Raw genomic sequence first — 16793 nt, 5'->3', positions numbered from 1 at the left:
GCTTGCACAGTGAGTTGAAGGGCAATTTATGTGCAGTCTGCTTTTGTACCCACTCAATTTGAACCACAAACTGAATACTAGTCATTAGTACGTGATTTGTACCAGTGTGGCAACAAAAATGCTGGCAAAACTAACCAAAATGAGGGCCACTGAATTACCAAATTAGGTTAAATCTCATCAACAATCTCAAAGACAGAGCTAATTGTAGTATGCATATTATGGTCAATTATGATGAAGCCTGAGTGGAATCACTTAGTGTAGCTTCAATAGGATCAGAAGAAATGCCCAGAGTGGGTTGGATTGGCATCACGACACCCCCCATAAGTATTAGCCATTAATTTTGAATTTAGATGAATTGTAAATACTTCATGCTTGGAAGGCTCTGTGCATGCCCATTTTACATGGCCCTTCAAATGCTTTTTCAGACACTGGACCAAATGGTCTCTGCCCACAATGCATAAACTCTATATGGGTGTGAGGAAGAACATTTCCTGCAAACAAGGCACATCTCATGCTTGTCTTCAGAGGCTTTAAGGTGTCTGCACCTGATTGCAGTGAAGCGGTAAGAAAACAAAACAACATCCTCAAGACAAATATAATAACGGCTAAAGTAGGTGAACTCACATTATGGAGATAACTCAAGAATTGCATTATGAACTGAAGTTTAAAAGCACAATACAAATATACCAGTGAAAACTACATATTTACCAATCAATATCACATGGACAATAATGCCCAGGAAATAAAATCAATGCAGAAATACAAATAAATCCACTAGAAAAATACACACTTTGTACACCAGGCACATGAACCTTTTGACTTGCATACCACTGAAAAAATATTACATGATTAAAAATGAATCTTCAGAGGCACTGTTACTATAACTCTATTGATTTTTTTAAATATATTTTTGATGTAAACAACTTTACAGAAACATTGTATCTAATGCTGACCTAGTTCCTGACCTTGATTCAGAACCAGTGATAATTTGTAGTAAACAACTTTTAAAAAAAATGTATTATTCTTTCTCAGGGTACGATTCATAATGTAGATTCAAGGCCATACATGGATGTGTTAAATAACATGTATCAATTAGGTTTCTCAAGAGGACTGACCCACAAATTCTGTCTTGCGTTGCAGCTAGATTTATTGTTGATGAGAAATAATATTTATACTTGCCTTAACACTGGAGATGTCCAGGCGTTTTATGTTGTGACCAGTTTTGGGGCTAATTATTTTGTTTTCTTCAATTAATGTGGATTTCAAGTTGGTTTTCCCTGGAAATACTAGTGTTCTAAATTAATTCTTGAGCAAAGACAGTTATCAAAATTTAAACAGAATTTAAATTGGAATATTATTTTCTGTGATTCAACAAAGAACTGTTGACACATCAGTACCATGCTGACCACAGCATAGGTCATCACCTTCCATTTTGGATTTCATCAGGATTCAAACTCAGTTTCATTAGGACTTTTTATTACTAGGACTTCTATTTTTTAATTCTGGATTATTCTTGGATTATTTTTGGATTTGATTCGTAGAAACTTAAGTTCCTTATTCCCATTTTCACCTTTATTTTCTAGGGAAATAAATTATTTGTTAAATTTTACAAAGCTTGTTGTCTTCACTCTTTTTTTGTTACTGTTTGAAAGAGCCTAAACAGGTAACACTAAGAATATTATGGAGCACTTTGTATTTCCAGAGAATAATAATTAATTTCACCCGAATCAAAATACTACACAACAACAATACTACTTGATTCTGCTCAGATGTTAATGCTAGAATAAATAATTTTTCAACTAAACAAGATTTTATACTCTTCTACCTGACCTAGGTCACAACTAGCATTTTCTATAGAAAACAAAATATGCTTCCCAACAAGGTCACTAGCAGACAATATTCTGCCCATTTTAACAGACATCCTGGCAGTTTCTCCTATACGCGATGACCAAAATTTATCATTTTTAACAAGGCACAGAGCAGCAAAGTGAACTTATAAATCACAAATTTAGATACTAACAGAAAGCTTGACTTGCTTTCTGTTTATGTATGTAATTTTCGTAAAAGTATCTTGATATTCAATGAATTTATTTCAACTTCCAAACACCATGTAAAGTCAACAGTAAATCGGCCAGCTGACCACAAATATCATTCAGGAACTATTTATTACCCAGTGGAAAATTTCCTTCTAGAAGATTCCAAATGTTTGCAAGGTAAAATTGCTTACAAAATTGTAATACAGACTGTGGTAAACATAATGTCCATGACTCAAAGATTAACATGTTTACTTCTATTGATAGTGATCATAATACTAAACCCATAATCATAGAAAATATTAGCTATGTATTAGTTGTCTCAGAATTTTAAAAAATCAATGGTACACAATGAACTTGATTTTGGACAAGGTAGGCTACAAGATACATTTTTATATAACCACAGCATATAATAAATTTAAAAAAACAACAAATAATGCAAATCAAATATACATAACACTGTTATCAGGTTGCAAGCAAATGTCTACACTAGTAAATATCTGCGATACAGGTGACCCCCAGCAGGAACAATAGGAATTAGTCTATATGTGTTACTTCTTTCTTCAATATAACTGAATGACATTTTTCGACTTTCAGGAAGGTTGGATTCACAAGCAGCTGAGTAATTTCCTAATTTTAATGTAATCTGGTAATGTATTTGATAGAGAAATGTGAATTTTATTTATAACCTGCACAAAAGCATTTTCTTGTATAATAAAATTTCTTTTTAAATTAGTTTGAAAATACTGCAGACTGACTGACAGTCACAGAAAGTACTGAAAATCTCCAGTCTGAAGCATGCAAGACTGCAATGCAATTATGTTTTTTCACATCCTCACGATGAACAACTCCTTTCAGAGTTACAATTAGAACCACAGCAAAGAGAAAGAGACACACAATATTAGTCTACAAAAAAAATCACAGCTACAAAAATAAATTCTTACATATTGTCTGTGATTCAAAATTTTCTTCACTGACCAACTGTCTGATTTTGTTTGCTAAAAAACATATGAAAAGAAGATATTCAAATTTTTAAATTAATACCTTTATACAGGTGATGGATACTTCAAAAGTGGCCAATGTGCAGGCTGATTTAGTTTCCACATAGGATTTTCAAACAAACTGCAGACTGATCTAAATTTTCATCTGGATCATCAAATGACTTTAATAACAAATACCCCAGAACCACTAATAACATTATTATATGTGAGAAAGCTCTCATTCCCCGTAATTTGGGGCCTGTCCTAAAAAGGTATAAAACTTAGCCCTGCAGAATAAAAAATCATGAAAATGAATAAAGTCACAAAACAAATGATATACCAAAATCATGGACCACAACAAAACACAAGACCCAGAAATATTTACTGCACAGCATTTCCTATTTTTTCAGCAGTTCAAGAAACAAAATCAGATTCAGCAATAATTTTAACAAAATTAACAAATATTATCATCAGTGAATTTCAGGCAGTGTCTATACGACAATTATTTCTTTTATTGCTATTGGACAACTCAGAACACAGTGTGGCCTACTGGTAGCAGGCAAGGATTCATGATATTTGAGAAGTGGGAGTTACCTGGCTTAGCAGACCTGGAACATAATACATATCTTGAAGCAGCTAGCGACACTGAGAGGGAGAAGCATGGCATATAAAGAGAGTCAGTGATATATACTCTTACAACTTAAGTCAACAGATGGATCAAGATAATAAGTGAAAACCAATTTTTTCCACATAAAATATGTTTCTTCGAAAATACTTACCCAAGCATAATATCTTAGGAGTACTACCGCTACCTCACAAATCCAGCCCTCCCAGATACTACTTTTAGCTAAAGGGAGCAAAAAGTTGTCTGCCAATTCAAGTGGTGGTCAGGCAAAGTGATCTCCCCATACCTATAATTACGGGTAGTACTGGAGCCGAAGGCATGTCCCTATGGATGTAACTGCGGGGAGGCTGGGAGGGTGCATGTGTATTATGATTAAGTATATTCAAAGAAACATATTTTACTACAAAAAATTGGTTTCTTCTTCTAATATATTACCCAATCATCATACCTTTGGAGAATAAGTAAGAGGAGGAGGGAAGTACATCCCCTTACCCCAGAGATACCAACTCCGGTCCCCTAAGGTACTGAGACAGCTTCTAGGTAATCCAACTGGAGGGGACTCCATCTGTCAGGGTGCAGCTTCAAAAAGGGAAAAGATTTTCCCCCCGCAAATCCAGCAGAAGTCCTGAAGCCATGTCTTTAAGAAGCTGTCAATCAACTTGGAAGCGTGACCTGTTGAGCTGTGGAGATAGGTACCACCAGAACGAATTGGGCCCTTTTAAATGACAGATCTTGGAGAAAAAAGCTAGAAAATGTGGACTCCAATCTCACAGCCTGAATGATATCGATTAGAGAACAGTTGCGCGTTCAATTGCTAGGCTGGTGGCAACTGCAGTAACCTCATGAGACAAGATATGTTATTTCCCTGTATGCTGAACAAATAACCCACTTGATCCAGGATGAGATGGTCTGAGCTGATATATCATCTTGTCCTGACTTAAGAGGTAGAAAAAGGTGTGGTCTCCCTTGACACACTGGTTCTGTTCGCTTAAGGTACCACCTCAAAGATATGACTGGCCTTCAGTTGATGTGTCCAGGTAAGTTAGAGGTTTCATGACAAAGGTCTGGTTACCTGTGGAAGGGAGACTTGGCGATGAACGAGGAAGCTGTTATGAATAAGACTGACACATCTTGTTGTAACTGCAGATAATTGGGGTCTGCAGACAGGACATGTATTTAGCTGATTCTGCCTGCCATTGCTAAGGCCATGAGGAAGCAGGTCTTGTAGGAAAGATGTGCCAGAGATGCCTATGCAATTGGCTCAATGGGGGTCTTGTTCAGCCAGATTAGTACCAAAATAGGTTCCACTTGGGGCAGAGGGTTACCATTTTAGGCCGTGTATACTCAAAGTTAGTGAGTAGCTTGGATGAGTCCCTATTTTGTCCGACATCTTCACACCCATGACGATGAAAGGTGTCAGCAATTGTAGAGCGGAAGCTTCTGATTGTATTTTGAGCTAATTTTCTTTCTTCAAAGAGCCAGAGGAAGAAATTATCTATCTGTGGTATCGATGCACGGTGAGGTAAAATATGATTGATTGCACACACCTGGGTGAAAATGTGCCATTTGACTTAAAATATTTTTAAGTGGAGGCCCATCATACCTAAATGATTCTCTCTATGACTGGTTGTGAGAACTGTTTACGTCTGAGGGCCTGTTTGATATGATCCAGACATGTAGGTTCAGGAGCTCTGGACAGGTATGAAATGACTGCCATCATGGTTGTTTGAGTAGATGAGGGAAGACCCAAAGCTCCAACGGGGTTTCCGATGCAAGAGTAATGAGGTCGTTGATCCACGACTTCTCCAATCAGAGTGGTGCAATGAGGATGAGATGACAGGCTGATTTCTTTGCTTTCTGTATTACTCTCAGAATCAGTTGTGTTGGAGGGTAGGCATATGTGCTCAGGTTCTTCCAATCTAAGGATAGGACATCGACTGCCCATGCTTTTGGATCCTGGATGTGAGAGACAAAAGTTTGTGAGTTTGGTATTGCACCTTGTCGCAAATAGGTCCTCTCATGGTCAGTCCCATTGGGTACAGATCTGAATCAGTTGATCATTTCATGACAAGTCAGCTAGAATGCTGAGGCGTCCTGGTACATGGCAAACCTGTATGTGGATTTGTTGTTGATAACACCAGTTTAGAAAGGCCCACACCATGATGCAAAGGTCTGAGGGCTTGGTTCCTCCATCATTTAAGACAAGTCACTACCGTAGAGTTGTTGGACACAATCAAGACTCACTTGCCAGAGATGCAATTCTGCTACCAGTAAAAGGCTTTTACAATGGCCATAATTTCCAGAAGAATGATGTGCATAAGTCGTTTGTGGAGAGACCAGGCACCACTGGATTCCCAAAATGATGGTAGAAGGTGGACTCCCCAGCCCTCCATACTGGCATCAGTACAAATGGTAATCTCGGGCGGTGGTAGGTGCAGAGGTATACCTGCCTTGAGCCACGAAAGGTTGTACCAAGGCTTTAGATAGTGCCTCAGTTGTGAGCAGATGGTTAGAGGTTGGTCCAGTGGACAAACTTTGGGTCTCAATTGAGAGAGAAGAAGCATCTGTAATGGGGACATAAAAAGGCAACCTAGGCCAAGAAGGTCTGCTGCCACACTGAGTAAACCTAGGAGGTGAAGGAATTCAATGCTGATTCGGTTCCCCTCAAGAGTAAAGAATCACCATGTTGCGAATTTCCAATGCCCAGTCCTGAAGGAGACGAAACATGTTTTCCTGTGTGTTGAACTCCATATCTAGATGAACAATTTGTTCAGAGGGTACAAGGTCAGATTTGTCCTCGTTGATGAGAAAGCCCAGATTGGTAAGTACTATGACAAGGGTTATCATGTCATGATGTAAAATAGAACTTACCTGAAATTTTAGTTTTGATGTTGCCGCCATAGAAATGGCCCGGACATGTGCTATGACTTTATTCATGAGACAAGTGAAGACCCAGGGGCTGATATTGAGGCAGAATGGTAGTGCCCTGAATTGGTATAATATGCCTTTGTAGGCAAACCACAAGAACTTCCAGGAAGCCTGGTGAATAGGGACATGGACGTAAGCCTCTTTTAAGTCTGCACAATGGCAAAGTCTCCCTCTTGGATGGCATTTCCATTGAGAAACAAGAAGCATGAATGATGCAATTGATGGCATTGAGGTCGATGAGGGGGCGTAGAGTGCTGTTTGTCTATTTGCCTATGAAACCAAGAAGAGTCTGGAATAGAATCCTGGAGAGAGACTGTTTCAAACAAGTTATACTGCCATTTTCCAAAGGCTATCTATTTCCTTCTGTAATGTGGTGGCTTTGGTTGGATCCAATGCGACATCAATGAATGTCGGAACTCTGGACAGCAGAGGAGGAGTGTTTAATTTAATGCACAGTCCTTTGTAAACCGCTGGCCAAGTCCAGTTATCCTTGTGGCAAATTGTGTCCCATTCAGTAGTGAAGAAAAGAAGCCTTCCTTCTACCCAGATGTCTAGAAAGGGCAGATTGGAGATGGCATCATTTGTGGGGGGAAGAAGGCTGTCAAGATGAGAAATGCTGAGATGAACAAAAGGCTCCCCTCTCTGTTTTATTAGCTCTGGTGTGTGATCACTGTGGCTTATGCCGAATGGATCTCTTGTAGGACTGTTTTCTGAAGTTTGTGTCTTTAGGGTGTTTCATGGATCCCATTCCTGATTTCCTGTAGTATACTTGTAACGACGCTTGGCAACGGGTTACGGAAATTTGATTCTTTGGTGGCCTGTTACAAACCTCTTTCTGGCTGTCAAACAAAAGGTTGGATGATAAAGGTTGTGTACACAGCCTGGCTTTATAGTGCTCCTTTACAAAGGTGGAGGTTGTTTGTACTGAGTCCTGTTCAGACAAAGAGCCCATAGAGATATTATGCACTAACTGTTGAGTATCGTCAAAGACCACTCAATCCATATAAATGGAGTGCAGTTTGGACATCCCCAAAGAGGAATATATCCCAGTCTATTGATGGGGTTTCCAAGTGAAAGGTTGGCATGTGACAGTGGTAGAAATGTTGACAGAAGTGAGAAGGATGGAGTTTTTGAGTAAAGAAAAGTCTGTTAATGCTAGGATCCTGCAACTGGTGATGAAGACAGTTCAGAATGTCTGTAACCCTCCCTGACTGCAGGAGTAACTTATAGGCAGGGTCCTCCTTCTCTGTCATAAGATCAACAGATGCTGAGACTCTAGTCCAGTTTGATGTTGGTGTTGGGTGAGGTGGGCAAAACTCCAGGGGTAAAAGGCAGAATACTTCCTCAAAGGAGGCCTGGAAGGTTGAATCTTTACATGACATCTGGTAGTCCAGAATCGATGACATTCCTTGAGAACAAGCATCATCTTCTCAAGGTGAGTCTGAAGAGTGACGAGATCTGTCACCCACAAAGCTCTTAGTACATCACAAAGAGAAGTTGGAAATAGAGATGGAGTATACTTCCCTTGAAGTGAAAGGATGCCAAGATGAAAATGGTGTGTGTGTGTGTGTGTGACTTGGATTTTTAACATAGCTATAATATTTTTTCAATCATATCACTATGATGTTTGCAGTGTGGCAGTTTATAGTGATGTCTAGCACTGGGGCATCATGCCGCAGACATGTAGCATGATGTACCACCTAGTCACATTATCCTGACACCAAGCCGACCAGTCCTAACACTAACCTCTTAATGCTGAGTGCCAAGCAAGGCAGCTGATGTTACCATTTTTTTGGTTAAGTCTTTGGTATGACTCGGCCCGGGGGGGGGGGGGGGCAGATGCTTTAACTGTTATGCCACTGGAGCGGTTAGATGAAAATGGATGGTGGGGTCTGTTTTGAAAAGAGCATGTTGTATCACACAAGCAGAATTAATAACTGGTATATCCTTACTCACTGCCACCTAGTCTTAAAGGCAAGGGGAGATCACTCCATCCTACCACCACATGAGTCAGGAGACAACTTTTAGCTCCCTTTAGCTAAAAGTAGTATCTGGGAGGGCTGGATATGCGAGGCAGTGGTTGTACTCCTAAGGTATTATGACTGGGTAATGTATTCGAAGAAGAAATAAAGGGATCATATCAACAAGAAATATACCAAGCACATACAGTGCTTGACCAATACTATTGGTCTCCACCACTTCCTATCTAGTGACCTTGACATGAAAACAAAAGTGGTTGATATATGTATACTTTTAGAAGGCTCAAGGCAATAGTTGCACAGATAGGGCTATTATTAGTTGATATTTCTGTTTGAATTCCTAATTAAAATGTCAAGAAAGGGAGTTTTTAATAAAATGTAGAACCAAATACAAGGCTTGAAGCCTGGTTTAATGGGAGCATGAATCTACTACTAGGTATGCACTGACAACTAAATACAAAAATGGAACTGAGTTCAGATCCCCTCACCTCGACCACAGGTGGAGGATCCATCAGGAGAATGCAAAAGCTCGCTTGTTCTAGTCAAAATGTTATAAACAGAGTGTGGGAGGGAACTTGACCTGTGATGGCATTTCAACCACAGATATGTATGAAAAATCAAAAGAAACTTGCATGACTTTCAAACTCACGAGAAGAATCAAAATCCTTTACCCATGTGACAACAAAAGTACACATACTTAAAACTAGTATAGACACTTAACCATGTGACAACCTAGGACAGACATATTAAGTGTATGAAAACCTAGTATAGAGACATTACCATATGGCAACCTAGTACAAACACTGCGACAACCTAGTTCTGGCACTTAACATTGTGAAAACCTAGTAGAGACACTTAACATTGTGAAACCTAGCACAGGAACTTAACATTGCAAAAACCTAGTACAGACACTTAACATTGTGAAAACCTAGTACAGACACTTAACATTGTGAAAACCTAGTTCAGACAATTAACATTGTGACAACTTAATACAGAAACTTAACATTGTGAAAACCTAGTACAAACACTTAACATTGTGAAAACCTAGTACAAACACTTAACATTGTGAAAACCTAGTACAGACACTTAACATTGTGAAAACCTAGTACAAACACTTAACATTGTGAAAACCTAGTACAAACACTTAACATTGTGAAAACCTAGTACAGACACTTAACATTGTGACAACCTAGTACAGACACTAACTTAAAGACCAAAGTAGAGTGAAGATCTCAACATTTGAAATTATTTACCTCTGGTGAACTAACTTGTCTGTTGATGCCTGTCAGAATACTACTGTCTCTGGGTAGTCCCTTCCGGGTTTTCTTTACTTTGTCCTGAGGCTGAAAGGGATACAATTTTGCTTGAAAAACACCTGAGAAAATATATAGTATTTCCTAAAATGACACCACAAAATATTAGTGTGACTCCACTATAGCGCGCTCTGTTAAAACATGAATCCGGATATAACACGGTCATGGTGTGGCTCCCGGAATGTATTGTACACAAAAACAAGAAAAATTCTTTCTTAAAAGTCTGAAGAAAAATACTTTAAAAGTTTAATACCATTTGGGGGAAAGAGATCACATATGAATAATACAAGATGATCTTGGCGTGGCTCCTGAGATTTTATATGTATTTTTCTCGTACATAAAAAAGTAGTTTTTTCTTCTAAAAGGTACACAAAATAATGCATAAAAAGTTTATTCTGGGATCACGTAGGTCTTTGCCAACGTCACAAACTTGGATTGTTTTTCCTTATTGGCGGCAAAATATACCAAGTGGTGATGTTTTTTTATTGGCAACATTGGCTGTTTGAACTTTTATATACAACCACTGGTTTGGAGTGCAGAAATTCAGAGGCACCATGAAAGGAAGACACAAACTTGACATAAATTGCACTGAAATTTATATACTGTTATATAAACAAATTCTTTGTCCATATTGACAAACCATCTAAACAGTACATTGTTATATCATAATCTGCTTATCTTGACATCTAGCATGAGTACTGTATGTTGTGAAATATCTGCTTTTTTGCTGACATTTCTGGTAACAGAGATCAACCAGACCGGGTATTATCTTGTAATTTATCTTACATCGGAATTTCGACTGCTCACTAGTAATTAATATATGTATAAAGACTGACATCTTTATGTGGATTGTAAGTAAAATTCCTCTTCTTTTACCTCAGAATTAAATCCTTCAGAACACTCACATTTTCTGTAATAATCCATCATCAGACCAGAACACTTGCGTCTCTATTGTCTGTTGACCCTTTGTTAATTTTCAGATGCATTCGTGGAAGGCAGCATCATGCTGCTACCACAAATGTAAAAAAATAAATATACAAAATAAAAAATAAAAACTACATCTCACTTATTGGTTTATTCAATAGGTAGGGAGGGACAGTACCTAGAATAGTCCAAATGACAAAATTTTTTTAAAAAATGTATCCAGATAAAACTGCTTGCTGAAATTTCAAAGGAAAAAGAATACTTTTGAAGCACCGACTGTTATGAAAACTCAGCAAATGGAAGAAAAATCTGTCTCAATCATACAATACAATTATTTGATGTTGCCACCACAATAAGAAATGGGCATTTGTTTGGTTCTCCAAAGCTGTCCTTTAGCAGTGACTTCAATAACGCATGCACCCTTCATCAAAGAAAGCAGACTACAATCTTTCAATAAAACAAAGAACTTTTCATCAAAGGAAGTCAGTACCAAACTTAAATAAAAGTGATGGAATCTGATGGATTTTTGCATTTTCCAATGTGACTGGATTATGTTAACTGTGCCGTGAAAGTTTTCTTTTTGTAGGGTAAAAGTTTATGCTTACGAACGCTACCAACAGCAGCTTAAAACGCAAACTAACTTTTACCGACTTGGCACGTACTGAAAAGTAAATGTGCTTTGTCATTCGTTACATGATTGTGCTATGTTTTTCCACTGAATTAAGACCAATATGACCTGTGACAAAATTCTTGAATATTTTAAAGCTGTGTGTGTGCATATTTTCGATGGAATCATTTGTATTGTGGATTCAATGTATATCATGAGGTTCGCGGGTGAGTACACGGTGTTGATACTCTATTCATGCTATACATTAGACATGTACATATAAACGGTATTCACATATATGTACCAATTTGTGGTTCTCTAAATAAAGTAAACTATTATATATGTTTTCTGTTTTCACTAAAGTGCATTTCTCATTTAATATGCATCAATTTAAGATGGTAACTGTGCCAATGAAGCACATATCTTACTGCCTGCATTTATTACCTACATACCCCCTCGCAATTTGTTGGGGGTACATGCATCATTTTCTTCAGCTAACTGACCTGGTTGCTTATAACACAGTTCAGTCTATAACGCGGTCAGGTTCTATGGCTCCCAACTACCATGTTATAGCGGGGTCACACTGTCCATTACAGATTGTACCAAGATGTAACTTCCCTGCATAATGCAAACAAAAAATTAAATACAAAATCTTAACACTGATGATATTGCTGCCATCAAAAAATGACACCTATTACTATGTCAAAAACAAACTTGCACTAACACACAGGCTGATTATGATGAACAATTGGTCTTCCAATAAGCTCAGGTGGTCAATGACTAGTAGAGCTAATAAATTAAATGGTAATCATGTATACATCAATATTCTTCTAAATTAGTAAATGCTTCAGGATTATACATCATTTCTATCTTTTATTTTAGCAGTGGGTCAATGAAATATCATACCTATGCAGTTAATGTTACATTGACGATTCATCAAGTACTGAAACACAAAGTTGGCATGGCGTGTATGTTGAACCTGCCCCCTAGTTGTAGTTCAGATCCAAAGAAGCTTGGATAAAATGGTATTGAAATAATAGGAAAATAAAAAAGTTCCTTTAAATCAATAATGGAGCTGAATAAATACGAAATAAAAAATATCGAACAACCCCTAAATACATCTTTCTTTTCACATTTTGGGGCTTAAAAACATCCAATATTTGATGATTGGAAGGAGACTCAAATCTTTAAATCAGATGAAATGTTATATATTATTTCTCAATAATTTCATCAGACAGTCTGATGATAGCTCTGCATGTATCATTATGGTATATATCTACATAACAAAGACCTTTGTCAATTAAATGTGAACAATACTGAATTCAAACTTCAGAATGCAGTTTAAATTCATCTTTAAAAAATTTAAGGAAACTTTTAAAAATATTCCTTTTGGTTTTAACAACTCTAGTCTTGTAAAACATTACTGGCCCCTGTAGTTTCATATATTTTCATAGATCTCTATTTTCATGGATTATACAGTGCAACCCCACTATAACGCATTCCGCTATAATGCAAATTCAGATATAACACGGTCATGGCATGGCCCCCACAATTTCATATATTCATTCACACATGAAAAAATATTTTTTGTTCAAAGTACATGAAATAGTGTATAAAAATGTATTATCATTATGGGGAAGAGATCGCTTATGCATTCAAATCTAATATGATCATGGGGTGGTTCTTGAAATTTTAAATATATGTACATGTATTTTTCTTGTACCCGGAAAAATACTTTTTTTTAAAGTACGAGAAATAGCATGTAAAATGTTTATTATCATTTTGGGGAAGAGTTCGCGTACAAATTCGAATCTAATATGATCATGGCTTGGCTGCTGAAATTGAACAATTTCAATAGGTTCTTGAAGTGTTATGCCAAAATAAACATTATCGGAAATGTTACTTATTACTGATCCATGAGTAAAGCCAGTAAGTCGTCTTTGTGATTGTCTTCAATTAATTCTGTATACAATCATTGCTCAAACAATAGCCAACATGTGTTTTTTCTTTAACTGTATACACAACCAAGTAGCAGACAATGTGGTGATTGATAACAGATTCTCACAATTTAAAAAAACAAAGACCGCCAAGATGTTTGCTGGGCTTGGCGGTGTTATTAGACGCAATCAGTTGACCAGTAAATATTGAAATGGTATGAAACTGTACATGCGTTTAGCTTAATTTTTTTTTATAAACATGACTCGTGACCATTGCAGGCCTACTGCACTTAGTTCTCAGGTTTTACATGTGTATGGGGTTTTCTTATGAACTTGTTATTAATTTCCTTTTTTTAAATAAAAATATTTTACTGTTATCGAAAAGCAAGTTCACAAACACAATTTGTTCTATGCACTTTGTGCAAAAAAAAATTATTATCATTTTGGGGAAGAGATCGTGTATGAATTTGAATATAATATGATATATAATAAGATCGTGGCGTGGTTCCTGAAATTTTAAATACATGTACATGTATTTTTCTCGTACTTGGAAAAATACTTTTTTTAAATTACGAGAAATAGTGTCTAAAATGTTTATTATCATTTTGGGGAAAAGTCTGCATATAAATTTGAAACTAGACATGGCTTGTCTTCTGAAATTTAACAATTTCACCAGGTTCTTGAAGTGTTATGCCAAAATAAACATTATTGGAAATGTTACTTATTACTGATCCATGAGTAAAGCCAGTGAGTTGTCTTTGTGATTGTCTTCAATTTATTCTGTATACATTTGTTGCTCAAACAATAGCTGACATGTGTTTCTTCTTTAACTGCATACACAACCAAGCAGCAGACAATGCAGTGGTTGATAAAAGATTCTCATAATTTAATAAACATTAAGAAAAACAAAAGCTGCCAAGATGCTTGCTGGGCTTGGCGGTGTTATCAGATGCAATCAGTTGACCAGTAAATAATGTCCACTTTATTAGCTGGAAATTGAAAGGGTATGAAACTGTACATGCGTTTAGCTTAAATTTTTTTATAAATGTGACTTGTGACCATTGCAGGCCTACTGCACTTAGTTCTCGGGTTTTACATGTGTATGGGGTTTGCTTATGAACTGGTTATTATTTTTCAATTTTTTATAAAAATAATTTACTGTTATGGAAAAGCAAGTTCACAAATGCAAATCGTTCTATGCACTTTGCGCAATGATTAGTTTTCACAAAATCTGAAGTAAAAGTTATATGCACGCTGAAAGCATGTGTTGATTGTTAATTATTCTTGCTGTAGTCGTTCAAATGAATAGGCATACAAGCGTTAATTATTGGAAATTTGCAATGGATAAATGTACATGGAAACACATACGAGAAACTTTTAGCAGTATAAAATTTGTACAGACACCATTCATAGACCCTGGAATGTAATGAACTGTACACATGCTTCGTCTTTCTTAACCTAATTTTGCTGGTAATTTTTCCCATTGAATTCACACACATAATGATGTGTGACAAAATTATTGAATAGTTTAAATATGTATGCAATTTTTTCAATGGAATTACATATACTATGGATTAAGTGCAAGCCCCAACAGTACTATATCAGATGGCAAGTAAACAGTGTTGATACTCTGTTTATGCTGTATATTAGACGTTGAATTCAGACACAATGATCTGAAAATTATTGAATACTGTAAATATGTGTGCAATTTTTCAATGGAATTACATGCGTTATAGATGAACTGCATGCCACAACGGCATGACAGTAAATGGTGTTGATACCCTATCCATCATACACATTAGACATGAATACACTTATTATGTGCCAATGAGTTGTTCTCTGAAAAAAGTAAAATGCTGTAAAACCCCGCATTAACGTGATCCAATAGTAATGCGGTTCAATTTTTTGGACCCCAATCATTGCGTTATAACGGGGTTCCACTGTAGAAAACACATTTTTATGGGTCCTTAATTTTGTGGTTTTAGCATATCTGTAACTATGTCATGGATCAACCTCTACAAATTCCCCAAATAATGAATACAAAAGAAAAAAACTATGCCAACAAAGATCCTCTAGGATCATTTATTTTCAAAGGTTTCAATTTTTGTGGTTTTCTTTAAAAAATGATATTTTGACAGGTAGTTAAATTATAGTTTCTGCATATCTGTAGCAACTTCATGCATTAACTGCCACAAAAGAAAAAAATAAGCTGACAACAAATGTCACTTGCTTCAATGGTCACAACAATATTACCACATATATAAGCACCAATCAAACATCTATCAAGGCCAATCATTTACACTCAACATCAATGTTAGTTGATGGTGCCAACTATACAAACCTAATTGGTTATTAAAGTATATCTATTGATATCTTCCTATCAGTTTGGTTAATGTCATTATCTACATATGAACCAAACAAGTGACTTGCAGCCCTTTGCTCAATGCAGTTAATAACCAGTGTCAACATTTGATGCATTCAGAACCTAACAAAATGCAGAAGATGCTAACTCAATTGAAAAATAATGGAATCATTCCTTTCTTTGAGCCTACTTCATGTACTGTTAAGACACTATGGTCTTAAACAATGTAACAGAAAAAAGCGAAAACCAAGTTTTGTACAATTAAACAAATAACTTTTTTTCCATGAATAAAAAGGGAAAACTTAAAAAGAACTTAATGTGAATTAAATCCCAAATAGCATTAAAAATTCTATCATATATCCAAAAGTACCGAGTATTCTGAATGAATTCCAGTGGTGTTCCAACTTAATTCCAATATTGAAAGTGCAATATACTAATAGCCTGACAGTGTTGATGCACAGTCTTGATATACAGTATTTGCCGGTCTAAGTCAATGCAAAGTATTAGGTCAAATTAACAAATTTTGTAAATTTTCCATCCTTTATCTATATATAAGTTGATGCTGAGTATAAGATGAGGCCAGATCAATAGCTGGGCTTCGTCTTTTTTCACTTTATTTCACACAGCATCATGAATTTTACCCTATCTGTAACTCAGTAACCTTTCTGGTCAGGATCATTAAATGTAACTAAAAGTACCTAATTTGTTTCAAACGAAGTATTTTAAATGTATTTTGTACTCAATGGTGTTGCTGTAGGGTTTAACGCCATTTTTCAGCACATGATAGGCTATGCATGGTGGCCAGTATTATTGGTGGAGGAAAACCCGGGACAACCCCGGAAAGAACTACCAACCCACAAGATGCTACTGGCAATCTTTCTCACATACCCATACTAGCTGAATCCAAGACTTGAACTGGCGCAGACAGAGGTGAGATGGCAGTGATCCATAACGGAGAGCGATTTAGACCACTCGGCCACTCTGGGGCCCCTTGGATAATGGAAGTGGTAACTAAAACTAAAAGGAATTGCTTACCCAGTGGTACTAATTTATAATGGAATATTTTACTACACTTGTACACAAGTAAGACAAGTAATCAGGTGAG

At 36.7% G+C, this 16793-nt stretch overlaps 1 protein-coding gene across 4 annotated transcripts in view; it reads right to left on the bottom strand.

Moving 5' to 3' along the window:
- Positions 1-16793, bottom strand: part of LOC149784321 (sorting nexin-17-like) — a 196658-nt gene that overhangs the window by 38606 nt on the left and 141259 nt on the right. For 3 of the 4 annotated variants that reach the window (XR_016413845.1, XM_089932348.1, XM_089932350.1), the window contains 2 exons: positions 9799-9888; positions 2978-3031 (listed from right to left, as the gene is read on the bottom strand). Coding sequence is in view for 3 of the 4 variants with exons in the window: in XM_089932348.1 (XP_089788474.1) it covers positions 2978-3031; positions 9799-9888 (144 nt within the window). In the remaining variant the exon portion in view is untranslated. The remainder of the gene's footprint in view (positions 1-2977; positions 3032-9798; positions 9889-16793) is intronic. The other variant, XM_089932349.1, reaches the window with a different exon arrangement.

The sequence above is a fragment of the Sinohyriopsis cumingii genome, chromosome 14 (genome assembly GCF_028554795.1).
Source record: "Sinohyriopsis cumingii isolate HCF-2022 chromosome 14, ASM2855479v2, whole genome shotgun sequence".
NCBI lineage: Eukaryota > Metazoa > Mollusca > Bivalvia > Unionida > Unionidae > Sinohyriopsis > Sinohyriopsis cumingii.
This window is presented reverse-complemented; position numbering and strand designations above follow the sequence as displayed.